The following is a 24,112-nucleotide window of genomic DNA, read 5'->3' on the forward strand; positions in this document are numbered from 1 at the left end:
AATTCTCGGTCTCAAAGCCCCAACCACCGCCTTCAACTAAGTCCTCCGCCCAATCTCTTCCAGGCTTGAAGCTTTCCCGGACCCCGCACCAAACCCCAGGCCCACTCCCCTTTCCCTGGGCCAGGGCCCCCTTTGGTAAGTCCAGGGCCAGCAGTCCTCACCCTCTGCCCGCTCCCGTCCCTCAACCCCGGGAGCCAACCCTGTCCCGGACCAAGCCGCCCGGGCAGGCGCCGCCGCCCGGGAGACGCTAACTCAGCCCCTGCGACCTACCTCCACACAGTCGGGGTCCCCGGGCGGCTACCTCGGCCGGCGCCGTCCCCTGGCGGAGCCGCTGCGCTCCCCGCCGTCCGCGCAGTCTGGCCTCGCTCGGGGCCACTGCTCTTACCGCTGGAGCTTTACAAAATATTAATAATAAAGAAGGCAAGAAAGAAAAAAAGAAAGCCTTCATTCCCCAACTCCCAAATCAATTTTTCAAGGGGGTGGGGCAGAGGGATTTGTTTCGAAGGCGACTCAAACTTCTGCGAAGGGCCGGCGGCGCGGCCGGCCGCGCTGGGGCGCGGGGGCCCATACTCGGGGCCAGGCGCGGCGCGGGGGGCAGGCTGGGGGCGCGGGGAGCCCTCCCGCGGTGGGGGGGGCGGCGGCGGCACTATTTGACGTGGAGCCGCCGGCTCATCCCGGCGCAGGGATACGAGGCGCACCAATGAGTTCAAATGTCAGGAAGTTTGAGGAGGGGTGAGGCGGCTCCCGGCAGGAGTATCCCTCCGCCGCCAGCCCCAGCTCTAAACCCAGCGGCTCCGCGGGCGCACCATGGCACTGGAGTAGCGCGGGGAGCGCGCCCGGAGCCCTGCGACCCGCTGCGCCCCGCCCGGGACCCCGCTGCGCCGCCCGCGCCCCCCCAGCCCGCGGGGCCGCCCCTGCACCCCCGCCCCCTCCCCCGCCCGCCGCGCCACCGCCGCCGCCGCCGCCGCCGCCTCCTCCCCGCGGCTCCGTCTGCCGCCGCCGCCGCAGCCGTGCTCCGGGGCTGACAAGCAGGTGACAGAGGAGGCGGCGCGCGTGGCTTCGAGTGCCCGGGAGAGCGCGGCGCGGGCTGCAGCCGCCCCGGCCCGCCCGCACGACGCCGGGGCCCGGGGCCAGCGCGTCGCCGCTTCACGCTCGCCGGGGGCAGCCGCAGCCCCAGCCCTGCGGGGGCCGCGCCTCCCCGGCTCCAGGGCCGAGGCGGCGGCGAGCGGGCAGACGGGCGAGCAGCCCGGCCGGCGGCGTCCGCAGCGCACCCCGCGTCCCATGGATATAGCAACAGGTCCCGAGTCGCTGGAGAGGTGCTTCCCTCGCGGGCAGACGGACTGCGCCAAGATGTTGGACGGCATCAAGATGGAGGAGCACGCCTTGCGCCCCGGGCCCGCCACTCTGGGGGTGCTGCTGGGTGAGTGCGGGTCGGAACGCCCAAGTGGTCACGGGCAGGGGACAGGGCGTCGTCCCGCGGTGGACACAGACGTCCGGGCCAACGGATAAAGGAAACGGGTTTGCAAGACGTGGTGGGTGGCAGAGAGGACTCCTGCGGTGATCACCAGAGGGGCAACAAGCGTGCCTAAAAAGGCATCCTGAGGGAACAGAGGTATGCAGGGACATCACCCAGGAGAGGACAGGACAGCTCCAACCGCCACCGCTATCCTCTCCAGGCCTAGGTTGTGGAGCTGCCACTCCGGGCAGGGGTAGGAGGCGGGTGGCAGGGGTGATGGTGGCCCCAAGTAGTCACCTTGGCCAGCTTGAGAGAGGTGCTAGGTCACCTGGGGAGGGCGAGCTTCTAAGAGAAAAATGTCCCCTTGGGCCACCCAAACCACAGGTTTTGGGGAGATTGGGGACAGAAGACCACGAACGCCACCGTGGGGCGTGTCAGCCAGCGAGCGCCCCAGTCTCACCTCGCCTGTCTTGGTCCCAGCCGGCCACCCTGCGCGGTGCTCGTTCTCGTTTGTCTTAACACCGAGTGCTGAATCTCCAGAGAAGGGGAGAGCGCAGCGCCGAGCCAAGGCTGGAGGCCCGCGGCCTCTCCGCGCCAGAGCCCGCGGACTGGGACGGACTAGCTGGGGCTGCCCGGCCCCTGGCGCGGCGGCCGGGGGAGCGCAGGCGGCAGGCGGCGATCCCGGGCCGTCCTCGGGGCCGGGGGCTGCGGGCACCGCGCGACGGGGACGCCGGGGCTGGGCCAGGCGGCGCTGACGGCCGGGCTCTCGCCCTGTGCGCTGCAGGCTCCGACTGCCCGCATCCCGCCGTCTGCGAGGGCTGCCAGCGGCCCATCTCCGACCGCTTCCTGATGCGAGTCAACGAGTCGTCCTGGCACGAGGAGTGTTTGCAGTGCGCGGCGTGTCAGCAAGCCCTCACCACCAGCTGCTACTTCCGGGATCGGAAACTGTACTGCAAACAAGACTACCAACAGTAAGCGCCTCTCGTCCTCCTCTTTCCCCGCCGCCGCCCGGCACTCGAGCCCGGCCGGTTCCCTCCCGGGCCGGGCCCGCGCCCGTCTTACCGCGGGCTCTGCGAGCCACTGGCCCGGGCAGCTCCGAGGGCTCCACGGCTGCGCGTCTCAGGGCTGGGGTGGACCAGCCCAGCCCAGCCGACACTGGTGGGGTCCGGGGAGCCTCCGGACGGCCCCCACTTGCCATCTGTTGTCCCAGAAACCTGCGCTGGCCCGCTGAGTTGGGGTGCAGGACAAGGCCCTGGGCAAAATGGGAGATTTGATGTCTGGGTCCTAGGATAGGTCTGGCCCCACTGAGGCCTGAATTGGGAACCAAAAATCTATTTCCAAAGGAAAGCAGTGCTTTAGAGAGCCAGGCCTGATGTGTGCTTCCCCAAGGGCCAGGTGTGTGTGTGGGGGGGGGGGGGTTCCTGGAGCAGGGAGGCGGAATACTGAGCACCTAACGGCCTGCATACCAGGGAGGCCCCCTTTCTGCCAGGCTCCCTGCTGCACTCTTAGTCCCTGATGGAGAGAAAAGGGTGTCCATCTTCCCCAAACCGTTCCAAGCGGGAATTTTGCACTTAAAATTTTCCTTGGTTGGAGAAGCAGTCTAGGAAGAGGACCTCAAAAGATGGCAAGCTATAATCTGGGGCTCCCTGTGGGGATGGAAAGCTGACCCAATCAGCCTTCCCCAGAAGGCCTCCTTCCTTTGCACTGTGTATTGGAGAGGGGATGGCCTGCTCTGCCCTGGGATAATCTGAACCTCAGAGCTGAGGCCAGAGAGGAGGGCTGAGCCCTACCTGCTGACTTTTGTTTTTAGCTGAGATTATGGGTTCGTGTGGCAGGGACTGGGAACAGATAAGAGTAGATGCAGGCTTTTTCCTTTGACCTGCTGGTTTTTGTACCTAGCAGTGCAGTTGAGGGTGAGGCAATGAGGAGCAACAGCAAAAGAGGGGTGTGGGGATCCCCAAAGTGGCGTGCAGAGACAAGTGGGTGCATGTGAGAACTTTTTAATGATGCCCAGAAACCTGTCTTGGATGGGGCTGCAGAGTGGCTAGGTGGCTCAGGTGATTTGGGGCTCAGAGAGGGCTGCGTGTGCCCAAGCCTCTGGGGAAAGCCTGGGCTGCTGGTGCCTAGTGGTGAGTGCAACCTACCTACTCTGCCCAGGGATTCTGCCCAAATCCAGGCCTCAGGCCTTGTGGGAAGTAGGGCAGCCCCGCTGTTTAGCTGAGGCCTGGAAGTGGGACTGATGGCTGGGGCCCTAGAGAGGGCATGGGGTTGTACCATATAGGGCTCTGGCTGTGCCCCCCTGGTATGGGGGCCTGAGCAGCAGCTGCTTTTTGTGCCTTGCTCTCCTTCCAGCTGAGGGCTCTTCGGGAAAGAATTGGGGTCGGTCGGTTCAAAGGGAATCAACTCTTTTGCTGGTTCCAGAGTGCAGCTGAGGCCTCCCCCTCTGCAGGAAGCACCCCAGATTTAGGCACACTGCTGTTGGTCGGCCTTGCACTGCACCCTGGACTGATAAGATTCTAGTTCTGGGAGAGAGGGAGGCCACCAGTCAGTTCAGCCACAGAGGGACTTAAGAGCGGCACAATTAGAACAGGGAAGGTACTTGAGGTAGACGCAGCTGGGGGCTTTGGCCTGGCCCAGGAAGCACCTCTGCAGGGTATACCAACCTCCAACCCCCACACCCTGCACCCCTGGCCTCCCTTGCTGACCCTGAGCTCGGCTCTGGCGGTGCCACTTACCACACAGCTCAGTCACTGGCCTCAATGATTCAACACGTGTGGCAGGAAGCCTGGGAAATTAGAAATGGGTCTCAATCATTTGTGCAGTTTTTAAAAAAAAAATTGTAAATATATTGGACAGACTTTTCCAGCCTCTTGTACATATCTTCCCCCTGTAATCATTTATGGAGCTTCTCTTCAAAAGGAAGAAAGGATACCCCCTGGTTCTTCAGGCACAAAATACAGTCACAAAATTTGAGCTGGACGTTGCCTTAGAGATGAGTGGCTAACCTCCTCATTTTACAGAACAATTAAACATTTGTGATTGCTTTGTCCAAAGTATATTTGTTTTGAAAAGAAAAGTTGCCTGAGGGCCCGCTACTTTAGTGCAATTGGGTGTGTTGGGAATGAATTTTGGTGCAAGGCAGATCTTGGGTCCCCAGTCCAGAGTCTGGGTCCTTTGGGGCTGAGGCCTGGTTGGGGGGGGGGGCATTCTTGCTTACAGTCCCCTCCTCCTCCCTCATCCGCTATTTCTTCCAATAATGCCAATTAGTTATCTGCACTAGGTGGCCTGCGGGGCAGGCTGGGGGCCGGTGGTGGGGTGTATCCAGAACAGTCCTGGGGACAGATACCCGGCAGGTCTGGCGGCAGCATTTTGCGGGGAGAGTGAGCGATCGAAGCTAGCAGGCAGTTCACTGGAAAGCGATGTACTTTGCACAATAAAAATATTTTTATTCACGATTTCTTTTTCTCTTTGAGAATCGCAGATGCATATTTATTTCATCTGTGCGTAAATGCTTTTCAGACGAGAATCCAGGCAAGTGGGCGCAGAAACGCGCCCTCCTCGTTTTGTCAAGTCTTGCCTCAGCGGTATCGGGAAATTAACAACCCCCCTCACCCCCTGCAACCACACACAACTTTTGAAAAATGTGTCCTCGCCCCTTGATGAGCTGCAGGGCTCGGTCCTTAGAGAGAAGAAGTTGCCATTTTTAGTGTCTCTTCGTCCTTTCGATTTGTTCTCAGGGATCCCGGGCACCCAGAAGCGCAAAGTTATTTTACGCACCACAGGGGTGATTAATTGACGTTCGGGCACATTTAGTAGCATTTGATAAAATCCACTTGTATGTCCTAAATGAGCAAAGTGGAATGCGGGCTCCGGACTTTGGGCATTTTCATTCTTAACTCAAAAAGTCTCCTTTTTCTCCATACACATTTTTGGGGGAATCTGAAAAAACAAAAACAAAAAACAAAAACAAAGCAGCTTCAGCTCCTTTACGAACATAAATCCGGGTTAGAAACCCGGAAAACAAGTGGCCTCCACAAAATCACGAAAACCTCTCCGTCCTCCAGCGGAGAACATATGAAAAAAAAATAGGCATATTACCTCCACCCCCCCCCATTTTTTTTTTTTTTTTCTTGGCGGTTTGGCCAAATAGAATTATGTAACTCTCTTTTCTTGCCGTCTGTCGCTCGTCTGGAAAGGGTTTTTATCCTGAGGAGGTGGCGAATTCCTGGAGGAGGCTCCGGAAGGGGGGAGGGTCAGTGGGAGAGTCCAAAAATCTGTCACAAAATGGAGTCTAATCGCTTGTAATACAGCTCCCAGGTCTGGCGACCCGAGGCTCGTTGGTGCGCGAGCGGGAGCCTTTGTGCGCGGCGAGACGCAGAGCTCCTGCCCGGCCGAGCTCCCACCTCGGCGGCGAGGCTGCGGCGCCTTCCGCCTGCGGGGCCTGCCCGGGAGGCCGAGCCGCCGCGGCACAGACGCACAAGGCTCCGCTGGCCCGCCAGGGTCCCTTTGGGCTGCCTGCCCAGGTGGGATGCGCCCACCTTGGCAGAAGGGGAGCGTCGAGGCTTTGATTGGGTTCCACAAAAAGCCCTCTGAGTGCTGGGGTGAGTTTTTTTTTTTTTAAATTTCTCCCAGCTGGCTGCGGCTCCAGTGGCCCAACCGCACACTTCCCAGCACATTCCTTTCCTTGGAAGTGTTTACACCGGGAAAGGCCTTCCTGGGAGGCTCACCTCTGTCCCCCCACCACACCCCCCAGCACCCTGGTGTTTGGGTGTGGCTCAGGGGGAGAGCAAAGTCAGGCTCTGGCCTTCGCCGGCTGCAGCTTCTCCCAGCCTAGAAGGCCTCCCAGAGGCTTTCCTGAGGGATGCCCCTTCCCCAGTGGCCTCCCATCGGACTGCTTCAGTGCTGCATACAACTCTCCCCACAGCCTGGGGTAGAGAGGGGGCCCGTCCTGGAAACGGCCCTGCTTGTGCGGAGGAGGCAGGACCTTGCCTTACAAAAAGGCCTCTGTGGTGCTCTCCCAGGGGGCTGAGGGCCGAAGGGCTCACTCTGCCAGCCCAAGTCTGGGGACCCTCTGGCCCTTCCGAGGGCATCTCCATTTAATCCCCAGCACCTTGGCTGTGGGCAAGAGGGTAAGCAAAGGCCCTCCCGACACTGCAGTCATCTGCTGCTGAGTGGAGGCATTATTCACGGTGACTCCTGGCTCACCCTGTGTTCCCCAGGCGCTGGGCTGGTGTGGCCTTAATCGTTGGCTGTATTTTTCTCCAGCTGGGGGAGCAGGCTGTGAGGATCTCCTCTGGGGTGTGTGATTGGTGACTCTCTCGGCTCCCTTCTGCCCTGTCCATTGGAGCCAGGCTTAGAGACCACACAGCCCTGGCACCTACCTGATCCTCTTCTGTTAAATGGGGACCTACCCAGCTGGGGGAAAGAATTCTTATAAGGACTTGAGATCAGGTGCCCCAAAGGACTTGGTATCTTGCCTGGCATGTTATTGATACTCTGGAAGTTGTTGTTACATTATCACCATGAGCATGGCAGGGAATATCTTGTCTTCAAGGACACACACCAAACTGCCAGCGGGTTCCATGCCCAAGATGCAGCTGGCAAGCTGGGTTTCCATGAGCCTCTCTATGCAGAGAGGATGCAGGTACCCTGGGGAAAACATTCCTGTGCCTGAGTAGGACACTGTGAGGGTCCTGCCTATCTCAGCCATAAAAAGAGCTTTAGACTTTGAGTCACACTTGGGTTCACCTCTCAGCCCCAAGGCTCAGCAGCTGTGTGACCTTAGCTAAGTGGCTGCTCATCTCTGAGCCCTGGGTTCTTCATCAGCAAACCGAGGGTGATGTGACTTTGCTGGGTGGTCATGAGTATTACACAGGGCACCTGGTGGAGCTTCAGTATTTATTCCATTCTCCAAGGGATCCATTATCCTCTCCTGCATCTCAAGAGAAGGCGAAACCCTTCCGATTGTGTGGGTGTGCACAAATGCCAACTGTGCATTATCAGGAAGGGCAGGCAGCAGAGTGGGCCTGGTGTGCTGGTCTGTTTCTCCTTGGGTGCAGCAGAGGTTGGTCCAGCACAACAATATTTTCACTGGGGAACAATCTGCATCTCCAGGGTCTGTATATAGCTTGGAAAAGCTTATTAATATAATTTCATATTTGAAGAACTGTTTACACTTATTGTTTTTGTGATTGAAATGACAGAAAATGAAGCACAGCCAACATCTCTGAAGCTGGAGGTGAGATTTAGAAGAGGGGGTGTCGGGGAGGAAAGTCAGGGATTTGTATGTTTCTCAGAGGGACGATGAGGCTTAGAAAGTGGAGAAACACCGTTCTGGGAGGTCAGAAGGACCCTCCAGCCTTGAGGTTTCCACTCAGGGGCAGTTAGCAGTGCTTCACCAGGAACCTCTTTTTTTCTCTCTCTCTCTCTGTCCTATGGCTGTGGAGTTTCTAAAAAGGAAAGAAAAGGAAGAAAAAAAAAAAAAAAAAGCCCAGTCCTCCTTTGGCATCACTTAGGCTGAAGGATGGAGGATGCTCTGAACGACATGAGTTATAACTTCCAATTTGTTGGACACCACAATCAGGCCTCAGCCCCCGGGGAGGGAGGGATAGTCCACCCATCCAAGGAGCCACGTGTGAGCTGTCAGTCGGTGAGGGGTGCCTGAGGACCCAAAGCCCTTGGCTCTCTGGCTGACCCAGCCGGAAGTTCCACTGGCCTTCTCCAGCCCCAGACTCTGTGCTGATGGCAGCAAAGAGCAAAACCAAAATTATATGTATTTCTTGCCACTGCAGTCAGAAGTGGGGAGGTGGCCATAGTGGGGAGGGGGGTTTAAGGCTGAAAACCATATTTGAAAAAGTTGATTCACGAAGGCAGAGGAAGCAAAGTGGCAGACGTTTGCCATTTCATCAACCGGCTGGTGTTCTCCATTCATGTCATAAATGTCTCCTGTCATTTGATGCCAAAAGCAACATGATTTGGTTCCCCGGTGGCCTATAGGGTTTTTCTCTCTCTCTTTCTCTCTCTTTTTTTTCTGCAGTAAATGTTTATTTGTTAATAATATACTTTAAACAGCCTAGCCTTGACCTCAAGTCTCCTGAAGCATCCATCTTCTCCCAGAAAAATGTTTCAAAGTTTGTGTAATTTTGGGGGGAAGGTGTCACTGACGGGGCAGTGAAGGGCCTGTGTTTGCTTTAACTACTGCAGCGGCCCTGGAGTGGTGGGGCATAAGGGGCCACTGTGCTCCGACGGCAACTTTCTTAGGTTTCAGGCCTGGCTGACAGCACTTCCTCCCTGCCCTTACCTTACTTCGGCTGATCAGTACAAATAAATTTCTGGTGGGTGCTTCCTTTGGTATTCCCTGGGCAATACTGTATCCATTTCTGTTCAGCTTCTTGACTGGCAGCGGTTGGACCTGCCCTGCTGACCCAGTGGACCTGAAGTAGGGGCCAGGGATCTGGGGCTGTGTGGGCACATTTGTGGGGGGCTTTGTCTCAACTGGGAGCCTGGCTTGGACGGGCCCTAGATGAGTGTACTGGCTGATGGCAGAGCACCTGGCTGGCCTGGCGCTTGGTGAGCTGCGAGGAAGTGTTGCTGAAGGAAAAACCCCATTGCTGTTGCTGGAGCCTGGTTCCAGAAGAAACAAAGATGTTTGCTTCCTGCCGGTGCTGAGAGGCTTCCCCGGGAACTGTGGGGAGGTTGCCAGCTGGGCCGGGTTCTGAGGCCGTCCAGAGCAACAGAGGTGCCCACCAGGCCTGGCAGGAGTTAGGAGGCCACCAAGCCGCTAGATTGCTTTAGAAAGATGAGCTGAGTATGCTGGGCTGGGGCTGCCAGGGGTCCCTCTGCCGGGCGCCTCCTGGGGAGCTTCAGCCTCTGATGACGGGAGGGGAGGAGCAGCGCTGGGTTGGGACAAGTTGGGTGTGACTGCCATTCCCCCTTCTCCCGCCTCTCCTGCTTTTCGAGGGGACTCAGCGACTCTTGTCATGTGACTCCTGGATTGCTATAGTTACTGGGCTATAGGGGTGTGGGCGCTAGCCCAGGACTGAGCTGCCCAAGCCAGCAGAGATCAAGAGGACCAAGGTACTCTGGGGTGACTTCATCCAAATAGAAGGGCCCTAGGTGGGCACATTTTCTCAAAGGAAGAGCAATATTGTTGGCAATTACAGACTGGGGATCAAGAACATTTCCATCTTCCAGTGACACAGGCTGAGGGCCTTTAGGGAAGGACTGAGCCTTGGTTTCCTGCCCTGTGAAATGGGGGTGATAATTCCAGTCTCAGGGTTGCTCTGAGAATAAAATAGAACAAACCCAAAGGCGCAAGCCCGAGTTGGGCATTCAGTGAATGTATGTTTTCTTCCTTCCTGCTGGGAAGTGAGTCGAAGGCAGCCCTGTGTGGCAGGAATGCATTGTCTGTCCTGCGTGGGAGGCCCAGAAAGTGCAGCCTCCTAAACAGGCCTCCTGGAGGGGCCTTGCCCACCCTTCCAAGTCTCACCCAGGTCTGGGGATTGTGTTTTTATTTTTTCTCTAGAAAAGGGAATGGAGCAGGTCTGGCTGCCAGAGACTAATCCTTGGAGGCAGGGGCAGCCTGTGGATGGGCCCCCATTCCTACTGAGGCACGGGGGGCCCATTTATCCAACTGACTGCTGAGCATGGTCATGGTAGATGTGACCTGGCAGGAGCAAAGCCTTACTAACCAGAGGGGCAGGCCCCAGCAGTGCAACTAGAAGGGAAAGGAACTGGCGATTGTTGAGCGCCTGTGAAGTTCACTGACTTTACTGCTCTGGCTCTGTGTGTAAGGAAACTGAGGCTGAGGAAGTTGAGCAACTTCCCCTGGCCCACAGTTACTCTGTAGCAGATTTTCCGCAGGCGGGTCTAACTCCTGGATAGGATCGCTAAATCCTTAGGTCCTGACCTTCCAGAAGCCCCAGGTGCCCGCTCTGGACTGAAGTGATCATCCCTAGAGCGCTCAGCCTGGAAGGGATAGGGGTGGAGGTAGGGGAGTCTCACTGCCCGAAGGCTGGCGGAGGGGGGTGTCATTGCCCTCTCCGCGCAGAATGCCTCCTGTAGGGCCAGCGCTGACCAGAGGAGGAAAAAGGTTAGAATAACTGCTTTCCCCGGGGGCGGAAGAGCTTCCTTCGCGGCCCGGGGGCACACGGGCGGGGCGGCTTTCAGTGGCTTCCACTGGCGGGGCCCTCCTCCAGGGCCACCTCCGCGGTCTCTGTGCTGTACGTTCCCCTTTCCTGGGAGTGGGACGGCACCGTGCACAGGCTCCTGGGCTCCCAGGCTCCTCAGCCGAGCCGCGGGCGCCAGCGCGGTTGATGAATTTCAGTGTCACCAGGGGTTTAGCCCGGATTTGGGAACCGCGCGCTCTAATACGCGCACACGGTCCTGCCCTTTCTAAAGCGCAGCCCTTTCACCCAGCCGCTGATTTATGAAGGAATCCGATCCGGGACGGGCTGGGCTGGAGCCGGGAGCCTCGGGCCCAACGTCAGCCTTTGGACTCTGTCGCGTTTCAGGGACCCTTGGCGGATTGGGGGCTTTCCTGGGCTGGGATCGGGGCGCCCCGCCGGGTGGGGCCTCCTGTGGCCCAGAAGGAGCAGTTCCCCTCGGAGCCTCAGCAGGCTCCCGCTGGAAGGGAGCGGGGCTGGCGGGGAGAGTTCGATTTTCGTTCCGTGTTGAGCAAAGCCTTCGCTCCTCCCCAAACCCTCCCGCCGACCCCCTCGGGTAGGCCCCAAACCTGCAAGTTTGGGAGATTTGTTTATTGAGGGAACAGAAAATTTGTGTGTGTGGAGGGGGGGAGAGAATCTAAGACCTTTTTCCCGCCTGAAAAATGTGCAGAGTCCCTCAGTTGTTGGAGGCGGCCAGGCAGCCCGAAAGCCGCGTTCCCGGACGGACACTCGGCGGACCCCAGCCCCCTCCCTTCTGCGCCCCGGCCGGAGGGCGCAGGCAGCGGGTTTTTTTTCAGATTTGGTTTGCAGGGGGGAAATGTGGTTGTATCAACCCACAAATATTTACTCTTAAAAGACTTGTATCTGTGGAGATTTAGAACAAAGACAGTTTAGGGGGATTACAAAAACCCTAAACCCCGTTTTTCTCCCGGACTTGGTGCTTTAAATGCCAATTACAGGCGAGCCATATCCAACAGCAACGGGGGAAGGCGGGCAGGGTCCGCGGAGGGAGTGGGGGGCAAGTCCGGCCATTAAATGTAACTTTTCATTATGAAAAGGATTTCGCCGGTTTTATCTTCTAATAAGATTATGTCACGAACACAAGTACCTAGGATGGTGCTGAGTGACAGGGCTCTGTCGTTTAATCAGAGGCTGCGCCGCTCAAACCGCGGGGCCCTTTGTCCCACGGAGTGAACGACGGAAACTTGCCGTCCTAATCCCCTTATTCATGTCAAGCAGAGAAAAGAAGCCGAGCACCTTACAACCGTGTCCCCTCCACCCCTTCCGAGAGCAGCAGGAGGAGGGGGTGCTCCAGCCCTGTAGCCCCCCGGCGCCTTTCGTTTCCAAGCGTGCTTGGGCCTCTCCGGCCCACTAAGCATTGCTGCAGGAGCAGGGGAAGGGGTTGCTTTGTGGGTGCCTCAATTGGCAGTGTCTGGAAAATGGGGACAATGGCCCCAAGACCAAAGGATAACTGGAGGGGGTGGGATTGTTTTGCCTCCACTGAGGGAGAGCACGGGACCTGCTCTGTCCCCTCTTCCTGGGAAAGGTGGCACTGGGGTGCATACCCACCACCCCCTTTAAAGTGGAACTGAAAAGAAGAAAGGTCGGATGGAGATGCCAGGCTGGGGCCCTCCGCGGGGCGGATTTCGTTGGATCCCTGGGACTAATGTCAGGGCGCTGGTACTCCTGCAGGTCTCCCGGATTGGCCGTTCCCGGCTGCCCACTTGGCCCCTCTCTTCCGAGGGCGAATTCCTTTGTTCGACCCCTGCGGAAACCCGCTTCTCCGCCGGCCCGTGGTGCCTTTCTTCTCGCCACTGCTGCCGCCGCCAACCTCGTCCCACCGTTTGCAGGGTTTTCCTGTGGCTCCTTAATCGCGGAGACCCAGCCCCGTTCGCCGACCCGCCCTTCGACGTCGCCGCCTTGCCCGAGCCCCGGCTGCCTGCTCCGACTGCTCGAACTCCAGCCTGCGCAGCGGGCGCCGAAGGCATGGGCTTTAGCCGCCAGCGTTTGTCTCCGGGCGCAGTGGGAAGCCGCGGGTGTCCCAGAAGCGGTCACAGGGTTCCGGGTCGCTGCACCGGCTGAAAAAACCAAAAGCAAAACCGACACCCAGCAAACGAAACCCGCGCGCCCCCGGGGCTATCATTTGCGCCCCTCTGGGGACAGTGGGCAGGCAGTCCCCAGGCCGGCTCCCGGGGTTTCAGCGCGAAGGCCCCAGAGTCAATGTAGACGGAGAGGGACTCGTAGGAATTTGTCTCTAATGTACCCGGCTCCTTGGCCTCCTTTTAAAGCTCTTAGGCTGTGCTCCGGGGTCCTGGGTGCGCCCTGGCAGCGCTCCGGAGACGCCTGATTGCACGCAGTCTCCTCCCGCGCCGAGCCCAGGTTCCGGGCCCGGGGAGGATCGGGCTGAGAGCAGGGTGTCACCTCGTAAAAGCGACAGGCAAAGGCTGTTTTATGGGGAGGGAGAAGGGGCAGGAAGTGATGCTTCCATCTCTGGGCGCGCAGAGACGGAGAGTTCCGATGGAGGGAACCCTTTTGGGGCGGGACGACTTAGGGCAATAGCGCAAGGCAGAGACAGTCGGATCCGCTGCCATTAAGCATGGGACGGGGCTGGCGGGAGCCAGGAGCTCCCCTCCCGCCCATTCTCTCCTGGAGCCCCCTCTTCAATACCCGTCTCGGCCAACAACCCTGGCCCCTTCCTCCCAGGCCAGGGGCGGGGGAGAGACTTTCTCCCTCGAAACACTTGATACCAACTTTGTTTTTTTGGCAAGAAAAATAAGCCTTGTTTGGAAAGGGGTTGGGGGGGGGGGCTTCGAGTGAGCGAGGGAAGGAGCGAGCAGGCCGCAGAGCAAACTTTGCGGATTAGGTTTCAGAGCCCCCGCCCCACCCCCAGCCCCGCGGCGGTGATTTGTGTGCGGGGGTCTGTGACCCTGCGAGCATCAAACGGCCCGCGGGAACCGGCCGAGTTCAGAGGGACAGTGGGCAGAGGGGCGGCCTAAGACAACGCAGATGGTTCCTATCAGCCGGGCCGGGCCCGCGCCCTGGGCTCGAAGCGTCCGCCCGTCTGCCTGGGCTCCTCTGCGGGGAAGAGGCCTCGGGTCTTGGGGGGCCACCGCCTGAGCGCTACTAGGGGGCCAGAACGCAGCAGTCAATGCCCAGTCAGCCCAAACTGAAAGGAGGCCAGAGGCTGGTGACAGGGAGTTCCTCCACCAGGGAGTCCTGGCCCCATTCAGCTCAGGAGCCTGACGTTCCTTGTCTGTCCAGAGTGCCTCTGAGCCCAGACTGGTCGGGAAGAGAGACCCTCCAGCCCTCTTCCAAGAGGCTGAGTTACTCCACCCCTGCCCTAAGAGCAGCTAGGGCTCATCCAAGCCGTAGTGCCCAGGGGCCCTTTTTGGCCTTTTTTACTCAGGAAGGTGTCCTGCTCTGGCCTCAGCCTGCCTGCGGTCATGGGTTTGGGAAGCCCCCACCTCCCTCTGATATTTATTCATTCATTCTTCACAGTGGTAGAATGCCCCACCCCTTCCTGCCCACTTGAGCCCTTTTTTGCTTGGCCTGGGCTAACTTTGAGGGGCTCTTCTATTTTCTCCCTCCTACCCTTAAGAGAAAGCTGAGAAGGAGGCTCAATACCTTGGCTCAGAGCCTTGCTTTGGGACTGGGGCCCCTGCTTGGTCAGGTCAGCTCCCATGCCAGCCTTGGCCTCTGAGCCTGCTTGCTGTCCCTCTGTCCCCAGAGCTGGAGCTGGACTGTCGACTTCAGCAGGCCCAGGTCTCCCTGCCGTGATTTCCAGGGCCTGGCTTTTCTCCATGGGCTCTGAGGACCCTGACCTCAATGAGGGTGCAGCAGGGGCGCACCTACAGGAACCTTGGGCCATTTTAGAATGTCCCAGCTGAAGGGCTCATCGAGATCCTTATAGAAATGGGAAAACCAAGGCCCAGGCACAGCCACAACTTGGCCTGTTGTAGCACAGCAGAGGCAGGAACCTCATTCTGCAGCCTGCCAGGCTAGGGGGTCTATGTGTGCAACTCCACAACTCTTTCTAGAACCCTCTCCCAGATTCTGGCTTTAACACTGGCCTACTGTGTCCTCCCTGGGCTGAGGTCTCAGGGAGGAGGGTGACAGCAGGCTTCAACGATGAAATGATTTTGAGAGTTTTCTGGATAGCATGGGGCCATGTGGCTTGGGAATTTTATCTTCTAAATTGGGACATTGAGGGACAAGTGCCAGGTGTGCACAATGCCACATCCCACTGTCCCTCCATCCTTCTAGTCTCTGACTTCCAGACACCCTGGGCTTGGCCGTTCCTCTCTATGGTGGGTCATGGGGAGGCCAACAGCCTGGCAAGGGCCACAGAGGGCTAGGGGGCTGCTAGGACCTCTTGAGGCTCTGTCTCCCAGGGTCCCTGCCTCAGGGGAGCAGCCGGCTGGGTCATCTGTGCACGGAAGACACATCTGTCCTCCACATGTTGGAGGCCGAGCAGAGGACATGTGGTTTGGGTCGTGTTATCTTAATCATATTTATTAGCCAATCCTGCAAAAAAAAAAAAGAGTTTGATATGGTTATGATTCGGAAAAGATCCCCAAATCTACAAGGCGACAGATCAGGAGGGGCCGCCAGCAATAGCTAGTTTTCAGCTGGGCTCAGTACGTGGCTTTGGAAGTTCTTTGGGTTGTTCTAGTGTGATGGAATCTCTATGCTGTGAAATGACACTTACCGCTTTCATTTTCCCAAGCAGAGATCTGAAGCAAAATTAATTACCCCGCCTTGACTGATAGTTGTTCTGTTGGAGTATGGTTCTAATCCTTATTAACATTCTCTAAAGTCAGGCATGAAATATGACTTTTACACCACACTCTTTGGCATATGTTTTGCTTTTCCAGGATATTTTTCAGGCTATCTCTAAGCCTGGCTGCTGTTCATTATTTTTGCCATAGGTCTGAAGTTGCCAGCCCCAAAGCCAGTCCCGCACGGAGCATAGCCACAGGGGTGGGGGAATGACACATCTCTACTCACGACGCAAATTGCTTCTGATTATTGAGCTTTGAATATTTCCCTCCATCATGTTTTTATTAAAAACTCCAGCATATTTATGCTCAATAGCGTCTTCGATTAGGTTTAAAAAAAAAAAAAAAAGGCAGGGGGGTTCCCCTTTCTATAGCAGTATGTAAAGAAAATAGTTGTCATGACCACAGAATTACCATCCAGACCTGGTTCTAGTAAAGCAAGCCCTGCTTTGACAAGCCCAGCAGGCTGGTGCTTTTTTCTGAGCGTTCCAGCTGCCAGGGAAACAGACCAGAGAGGAAGCCCACAGAAGCCTCTGTTCTGCAGGGTACTTGGGACACCTCTCAGGAGCTGACACTTCCCAAGTTTGGGAGCCGCAGAAGGAAGCCCAGCTGCATGGGGCTTTTGACAGGCAGGTCCCGCCCCAGAAGAGCACACATACTGCAGCAGCAATAACCACAGCCGACACTTGTGTAGCCCTCGAGGTCCATCAGGCACTGCTCTAAGCCTTTTACATTCTTTAGTGACACTATGACAAGGGTGCTATTATTATTTTCATTTTCAGATAAGACAACTGAGGCACAGAGAGGTTGAGTAACTTGCCCAAGGTCACACAGCTAGTAAGTGGAAGGGGAATTGGAGTCTAGGCACTGTATCACGAGAAAACTTTCAGTGATCCTTTGGGAGGGCAAATTCTAGCTAGGTTTGGTGCCCCCGTGGTGGCCTGGCACTGGGGTTCAGCGTTGTCTATTGAATGAATGGCCCATAATGAATGGCCAGTGTTCACTGCATGCTGCCTGTGGTAAGGCTTTGATGGGGATTATTTCACTGAATCTTTCCTTGCTCTGGGGGCAGGCTTTATCAGTACTATTTCCCATTTGCCAACGTTGAATCTTGACCTGAGAGGTGCAGTGATTTCCCCAAGGTCACACAGCTTCAGAGGGCAGTGGTAAGCACCACCGTCTACTGGGCACATGTTACCTCTAGGCATAGGGCCAAACCCTTGGCACCCTAGAGCTTGGTGAGAGTTCCTAAAAGCACTATTGTTTATCTGGGTTTCAGGGTACAGAACTGGGGCTCAGAGGGGCAAAGCCACACACCCAGGGTCACACAGCCGGGGTGGGGTCAGGGGGACGGCACGACATGGGGCCAGCGTGTGCAGGTGCCACGATCTGCCCTCTTGACAGCCTGAGGGAACCCAGGCTTGGGGGAGCACCTGGCCCAGGCCTCTCAGTGGGTCTGACTTGGCCTAAACAACTGTCCTGGCAGCAGGCAGGCATATTTCAGCGTTGCGGGGAGAGGTGTGTCTGTGACCAGTCTGGTGCCAAATAGGCTTGGCATCATCCCACCCTTGCCCCACTTTGCAGATGTGGAAACCAAAGCACAGAGAATGTAGGTGACTTGCCCCAGGTTACACAGCTGGTGAGCAGCTGGAGGGAGTCACAGCCGGTGTCCTGGTTTGGGGGTAGTACCTCTCAGAGACTCTGAATCATCCTCTTCATCATTGGCACTGTCAGCTTCACGCATGACCACCTCTGAGTGCCTGCTGAGTGCTTTGCAAATACACGGTGAGAGCAGGGAGGTTCAGAGAGGGAAGGTGCCTTTCCAAGGATTCCACAGCAAGGTGGAGCTAGCTGGGGTCTGCCCTCCTGCTCAGGATAGTGGAGGATTATATGGGAGGGGACAGGGGAGCAGGCCCACCCCATGGATGGGAGCACAGCCAGCCCTCAGAGGGCCACCTTTACCCCTGCCGTGCCTTCGCGGCTCCGGACTGCCGGGTACAGCAACTCGGGGCAGGCGCTGTCTGCCCTTTGAAGGGATGGCTGCCTGAGTGTGTCACTTTGAACTGCAAAGGGGCCTGCGGCGAGGGCTCGGCCCCCTCCCACGTGCCCCCGCCTGTCCACCCCTCCAGCTCTGGTTCCAGTCGGCAGGCCTGGAGCCAAAGGGGCAGGCAGGGCAGCAGCCCCCCTGTGAGATGTCAGCCTGATAAGTGAGCAGCGACAGACCCCTGGAGGAGGACAGAGCTGGCCGCCCACTGCTTGGGCTGTCCTACGTGGCAGCAGTTCAGGCCAGTCACCGAGGTGCCATCCTCCCACAGACATGGCCTTGTGGCTGCAGAGAAACACCTCTCTGAACGTCAAACATTTAAACTGAAATAACAGTAAGGATAGTAATAATAATAATTTGTAAAAAGGAAACATCTTGCCTGGGGGCACGGGGAGCAGCACGGCCCCAGCCCTGTGCACCGCTCAGTGTGTTCTCTGGCAGGAGGGGTCTCAGCTGGGGCATCCGGGCAGCGAATTGCCAGAAACTCAGCTGGGGGTCTTGTAGGTGCTCAGCTTCTGAACCAAGTGCAGGTGAGGCCAGGCCAGGAAGGAACGGGCCCACCCTGGCCTCAGGGAGCTCCTGGGCTAAGGGGGTGGGGTGGGGCAAAGCTGAGTAGAAATCATACCAGCATAGTCCCTGTGCCTGCAGATATTGGCCTCTTCTTGGATTTTGTTACCCCAGAATTGATTCCTCAGGAGGCCAAGAACTTAAACAGATTCTTCACCAGTGCTTTGGAGCCTCAGAGTTTGTAGAGCTCAAATCTGGGCTTTGCCGCTTACTGGCTGTGTGACTTTAGGTTAGATGCTTTAACCTCTCTGTGCCTCAGTTTACTCAACATTTATGGAGGACCAAGCACCTGCCTTAGGGGAATGCTGAAATTTCAAGGGGAGAGCAGATGCCAAGTCTTCTTGTGAGGTGTGTGGCTCTTGCTGATTTTTTGATCAAAATCACATACTGATGCTCCCCCAGTCCTTTGTATTGGGCCTCAGCAGGTGTCTGGCTGAGGTCTCCGCTAGAACAGGGCATAGTAGGTCCTCAGTTAGTCCTGAAAGAAAGTAGAAAGGAGTAGGTCAGGAGCTAGACTGGCTGGGCTGGGCTCCAGGCTTGGCCTCTTTCTAGCTGTGTGATCCTTGGCAAGTTCCTCAGCTTCTCTGAGCTTTGCTGTTCGCTTCTTGGCAAAATGGGCGTAATTAAACAGAACCTACTACCTTCTAGGATTGTCAGCAGAGTTAAACGAGATGATGTATACAAAGAGCCGTACCTGTCAATGTGAGCTTTCTTGGGAGAGGGCTGTGGGCAGGGGTCTGCTTAGTAACACAAGAAGGCAGCAAGAGAGTGTTCTGGGTTACCCTGGGCAGGTGCCTTTGAGCTGGGAGGCTGGTGCAGGGCGGACTTCAGGAAGGCATTCCTGGTGGGGACACTGGCTGCAGGAATATTAGGGGTTAAATCAGTGAGTCTGGCTGAGGGGCTGCCCAGGGGCTACTAGAATATGAGGCTGCGGAGTGGGGAAGGAGCCAGTAGCTGTGCTATGGGGTTGGGATTTTATCCTGTAGGCAGGAGGGAGCCATTGAAGGTTATTGGACAGGGAAGTGACAGGAACTGGAGAGGCACTTTAGGGAGATGACACAGGTGGCACGTCCAGAGGATTAGACTGGTAGGAGGCTACTGCCACTTAGAGGTGAGGACAGTGGCAGGAATGGGAGAGGGGACAGGTTTGAGCCAAATTCAGGTGGCAGTTCTAAGGGGTGGGAGGAGGGGACAGGGCAAAGGGAGGGTCACAGAGGCCTGGGGAAACCCCAGGTACTCATCTGCCTGGCTTAGGCCTCGGGGTTCTGAGCACTCCAGGCTGGTCCCAGCAAGGGTGACCCACCTGGCTGGGTCCCTGAAAGGGTCAGCTTCATGAGTGTGTGACCTGTGCAGTCACACAGAGCCCCACGTTCAGAAGGGTCCAGTGCTTGGTTTAATGCTCTGCTATCACCTTCTTAAAATTCTTAATTTTTGAACAAGTGGCCCTGCATTTTCATTTTGTGCTGGGCCCTACAGGTGAGCCACCAGCTCACCTCCATTCCCCACACATCTCAGACACCTGCCCACGTTTAGGTCTCGCTCAGACATGGCAGTTGCCTAGAATATGTCCCCTGGCCTCCATCATCCTTTCTTCTTCTGGAAGAGTCCTCTTCCTCTGGAAGCCTAGCACAAGAGTCCCCAGTTTCATGGCATCTCCCTGGCTCCGTACCCCACCTTCACCCCCAGGTTTGGGTCTGTCCTGTAGCATCTGTTAAACATGCAGATTCCTAGGTCTGTGGCAGGACTCGAACTTTCAGGGTGAAGCCTATGAATCTGCATTCCTAGGTGGCCCCTGGGGGATGCCTGAGCACACTGAGGTCTAAGAGCCTCTGCCCAGGTGCCCCCAAGCCTGGCACAGGGCCTGGCACTTGGTAGGTGTGTCATGTGTCATCCATTCTGAATGGATGAATGAATGAATGAGCTGTGGTTATCTGTCTTGATGCACACAGCTCCCTGTGGACTGGCTTATTGCCTGGCATGGAGTGGCATCAGTGGTGGGACTGCAGCAAGTGTGGCTCTGGGGGACAGCTGGGAGGACACCTGGCCCATCCTGGGGACTGGCTGGGGTAGGGTTCTTCTCTCTCTCTACAAAACCCCAGGGTGTGGGGGCCAGGCTGAGGGAGGGAATGGCAAAATTAGTACCCTTTGTAAAGCAAGATGTAGGCAGAGGCCACAGGGTCCGCCAGCTCATCTTCCCTCCAGCTCTCCCTCCTGCAGAAGGGCTGTCTGCTCTAGATGTGGTGCTCTCTGCACATAGTTATGCAGCACGACAGAAGAGAAGGGTTTCAGTTTTATTTCTAGGGCCTTTACACTGTGCAGCGCCAGAGTTAAAGACTCACATTATTGCCTTAAACCCTTACAAGTCTATGAGGCAGGGTCTGTTATTATCCCCATTTCAGAGATGTGGAAACTGAGGCACAGAAGAGGAAGTCCGCTGTCCAAGACCCCTCCACCAGCTGGCCTCTGAGATGCCATGTTCCCCCGTGGCTCCCGCCTGTGTGCCCTAGGGAAGCACCTGGCACAGTAGGCACTCAGTGGATGTTTGAGGAAGGCAGGAAGGAGGAAGGAAGAAGCCCAGCCCACCCATCCAACCGGAAGGACCCCTGTGCCAGGCAGGACTGGAATGATACCAGGACCCAAGCGAGCAGGATCGTCACAGCCTGGCATGCCTGGGATGAGGAGCAGGCAGGGGAACCCAGAGAAGAGGCTCTGACTTTGGCAGGAGGGGCATGAGGGGCAGCCAGAAAGCTCCGAGGCGAAGGCATGACACCAGAAAGCCTCCTTGCCCAGAGGTGACTCGAGCACCGTGGAGAGGCCCTAATGGTCCAGTCCCTGAAGACAGTGTCCATCCCATGCAGTCCAGAAATGTGTGCAGCCTCCTCCATCCAAGCCCCGCGTGGGCACAGGGGGGGCACTGGGAGCAAGAGGATGCAGGCCCTGCCCTCGGCAGACAGCCCTGGGATGCCAGCCAGGGGACGCCAGACACTAGGAGCAGGCCCGGCACATAGGAGGTGCCCAGGGACTGTCTCCGTCAAGATTTCCAGTTGCCCACTGCCTGCGCCAGCCCCTGTTAGTCAGCACCCCAGAGTGCCAGGCTCTGGGCCCCCCCTCATGCCACTGTCTTGTGTCCCTTGAACTCTCTGAGCCTCAGGTTCCTGGTCTATAAAATGGGTACAGCTACCCCTGCTCTCCAGGTTGTCGTAGGGGTTGATGAGAGGAGGATGGGAAGTACTTGGCACAAAGCTCATCACTCCAAAAGTAAAAAATAGAGAGGAAAGAAGAGAAGTTTCCTGCACAGCTACCGTTCTTGTGGTGGTCATTGTTATTTTTGTTATTAATGAAAATTGTAACATGATAAGAGGAAGGCCAGTCAACCCCCTCTGGGTCCTCCAGAGCCAGACTCAGCCCCTTTGCTCCCTTCCCTCCCTCCCAGGGGGCAGGGAACAAGGGGTGGCCTGAGTGGCCCCTACCCTGCTGGAGCTGGATCCTCACAGGGGAGGGAACCAAGGATGAGCCGTGATGGCAAAGGCAATCCTGTGGGCGAGGCTGCGGGGAGGGGAGGGTCCTTGGTGGGGTCTCCTGGAGCAAGGGAGATCGATGCTGTCTGGGGAAGGGGGAAAGCTTTTGCCAAGCAGGTGACATTTGGACAGAGTCAGGAAAGGTGAGTGGGGGGCTTTCTAGGTGTGGGGATCAGCGCCGGCAAGGCCTGGAGATGTGGAAGCCTGTGGCCTGTGGGAGACGCACAGGGCTCCCCTCCCTGCCCTCTCCTCTCTGCCCCCGCTGTCCTGCCATCCTCACGTCAGTGCCAGTGCAGCTCTGCAGGTTTGATTCAAAGCCCGGCCCCTGCTGCACGCCAGGCACAAGCACCACACAGAGCCCCATGACCTGTCTGAGACAGGTGTTACCACTGTCCTGGTTATAGGTAAGGAGACTCTCGGAACGCAGAGGCTTGCCCAAGGCCACGTGACTGGGAGCCTCCCGACCAGGTCCGGCTGCAGCCCCCGCCCTCTCCATCCTTCCCTCCACCTCGCTCGCCATCCACTCTCTCGCGGCCCACGCACTGTCCGCTGTCCCGTAACACAGGGAGCAAGCAGCACATCCGGGGCTCCCACAAAGGCGTGGGGGGGGCAGATGTTTGGGACTCAGAAGATCAAGAGCACAGAGGAGGTGGGCACAAGGAGCTTGTGAAAAGCCAGCTGCAGTCAGAGGGGACATATGGTGAGGGCACTGTAGGCTGAGGGTAGCGCTCGGGCAAAGGCATGGAGGACAACAAGCCCAGACCGTGCTAACAATTCTCTGCACATGGCTGGTGACACACCACAGTGACACACATGGGCCTGGGAGGTTCAGAGGAACAGGTGTGTGTTTCCGAGGCTGGTGTTTCCAACCTTGGTTCCATCACATTCTGCCATTTAAGCTCAGTTTCTTCACCTATAAAATGGGCATTCTAAAAACCCAAATCAAGGTTTCTAGCAAGTGAAGAAATGATAGCTGCTATATCATCATCATCATCATCATCATCAACATTCAAGTCTCATAAAATTGCAGCTAAGGAAACTGGAGCTCAGAGAGGTTAAGTAACTCCTCGGAGGCCACTCAGCTGGGAAGTGAGTGGTTTGGACTCGGGCCTGAGTGCCGGCAGCACTGAGGGCTGCACCTCTATGGGGCTGTGGTTGCCTCCCAGAGGAAAGTAGGCGAGAGCCCGAGGCCTGCGTCCAGCCCTTGCAGTCTGAGCCAGGACCAGCCTGTGGGCTGCCAGTCTTCAGTGGTGGGCAGAGGGGAGGTATCCCACCCTCACGGCCTAGGAACAGGCACTGGGGACAGCGAGTGATGGGAGTCACAGCCACTTCCTACCAGCCTGATGGCCCCCGGGGTTCCCCAGGTGTCCCTTCCTGCCAGAGCCCTCCCTCAGTGACCTCTCAGGCTCCGCCTTCTGCAGGTCCCAGTCTCACTTGGGAGCTGGGACCCCACCCCTTCATCTCTCCCTCCTTTCTGACATTTGCTGAGAGGCTACTGTGGGCCTTGTCCCAGGTACTGAGGACACAAGGCAAACACAACCCTGGTCCCAAGGAGCTCACTGTCCTGTGGGAGAGAGAAGCACATGCCTGACAGAAGCTTGGTAGAGGCTCTGATGGAGGAAACACAGGGCACTGTGGTCCCAGGGGACAGGGCTCCTCACCCATGGAGCATGGAGGAGGGCTTCCCGGAGGAAGAGCTGTCTAAGAGGAGAGCAGAGGCATTATCCAGGGAAAGATGGCAGGGAAGTGGATTTTGGGCAGAGAGATCAACATACACAAGGGGCTGGAGGGGTCAGGTTCCAAAAGGTCTTGAAGGCCGTGCTGGGAGTCTGGCCTTTACCCAGGGGCCACTGGCAGCCTTGGAAGGGTTCTAAGCAGGGGAACACCATGCAGATTTGAGGTTAGAACATGCGCTCTGCCTACTGTGTGGATTGCAAGGGGAGGCCAGGGCCAGAGAGGAGTGTGGATGCGGAGTGGGGGTGCTGCACGGTAATGTCAGGTGTGTGCACCTGAGTGCACGTGGCTGCAAGTGCACGCGTGCATGGGTGTCTGTGTGTGAGTGTCCGGGGACTTGAGCTGTGTGAGAGCCCACCCTTGTCCTCTGGGTCAGAGCTCTTACTCAGCATCTGGCACAGGGCCTGGCCCATGGTGGGGGACTCAGCAAATATGTGTGGGACAAATGTCAGTGGGCACCGGGCTTCCACGTTGTGTATGCGTGCATATGGGCATGCATATGTGTGAGTCCGTCAGTGACAGCGTGTGTCCATGTGTCTCTAGAGGCATATGTGCACATGTTGTGAGATGGCAGCCCTCTGTCTGGCCATGCTGGCCGGGAGAGGCCCTGGGAGCCTTGGGCAAGAGGACAGGCAGCTGGTGGCTCGGTCTGGACTGGCCCAGCCTGGCATAGGTACCACCCAGTCTCGACACCCGGTGCCTAGGCAGAGGCTGCCGGCACGAGCTCCACTTAGCTTTGGTGCCAGTGCTGTCAGGGCACTATCAGTGCTGCAAATCATCCCAGACTGTGGCTGCAGTACCTGCCCTGCTCACTCGGGCTGAGCTGACTGTCGGTGGGTGGCAGGTGGTGG

At 57.3% G+C, this 24,112-nt stretch overlaps 1 protein-coding gene across 3 annotated transcripts in view; it reads left to right on the forward strand.

The window, feature by feature from the left end:
* The first annotated feature begins 1,281 nt into the window (after positions 1-1,281).
* The window catches only part of LMX1B (LIM homeobox transcription factor 1 beta), a 76,798-nt gene continuing 53,967 nt past the window's right edge, over positions 1,282-24,112 (forward strand). For all 3 annotated transcript variants that reach the window (XM_069474674.1, XM_069474675.1, XM_069474676.1), the window contains exons 1-2: positions 1,282-1,420; positions 2,241-2,427. In XM_069474674.1, coding sequence (XP_069330775.1) covers positions 1,282-1,420; positions 2,241-2,427 — 326 coding nt within the window. The remainder of the gene's footprint in view (positions 1,421-2,240; positions 2,428-24,112) is intronic.

The sequence above is a fragment of the Eulemur rufifrons genome, chromosome 7 (genome assembly GCF_041146395.1).
Source record: "Eulemur rufifrons isolate Redbay chromosome 7, OSU_ERuf_1, whole genome shotgun sequence".
Lineage (NCBI taxonomy): Eukaryota > Metazoa > Chordata > Mammalia > Primates > Lemuridae > Eulemur > Eulemur rufifrons.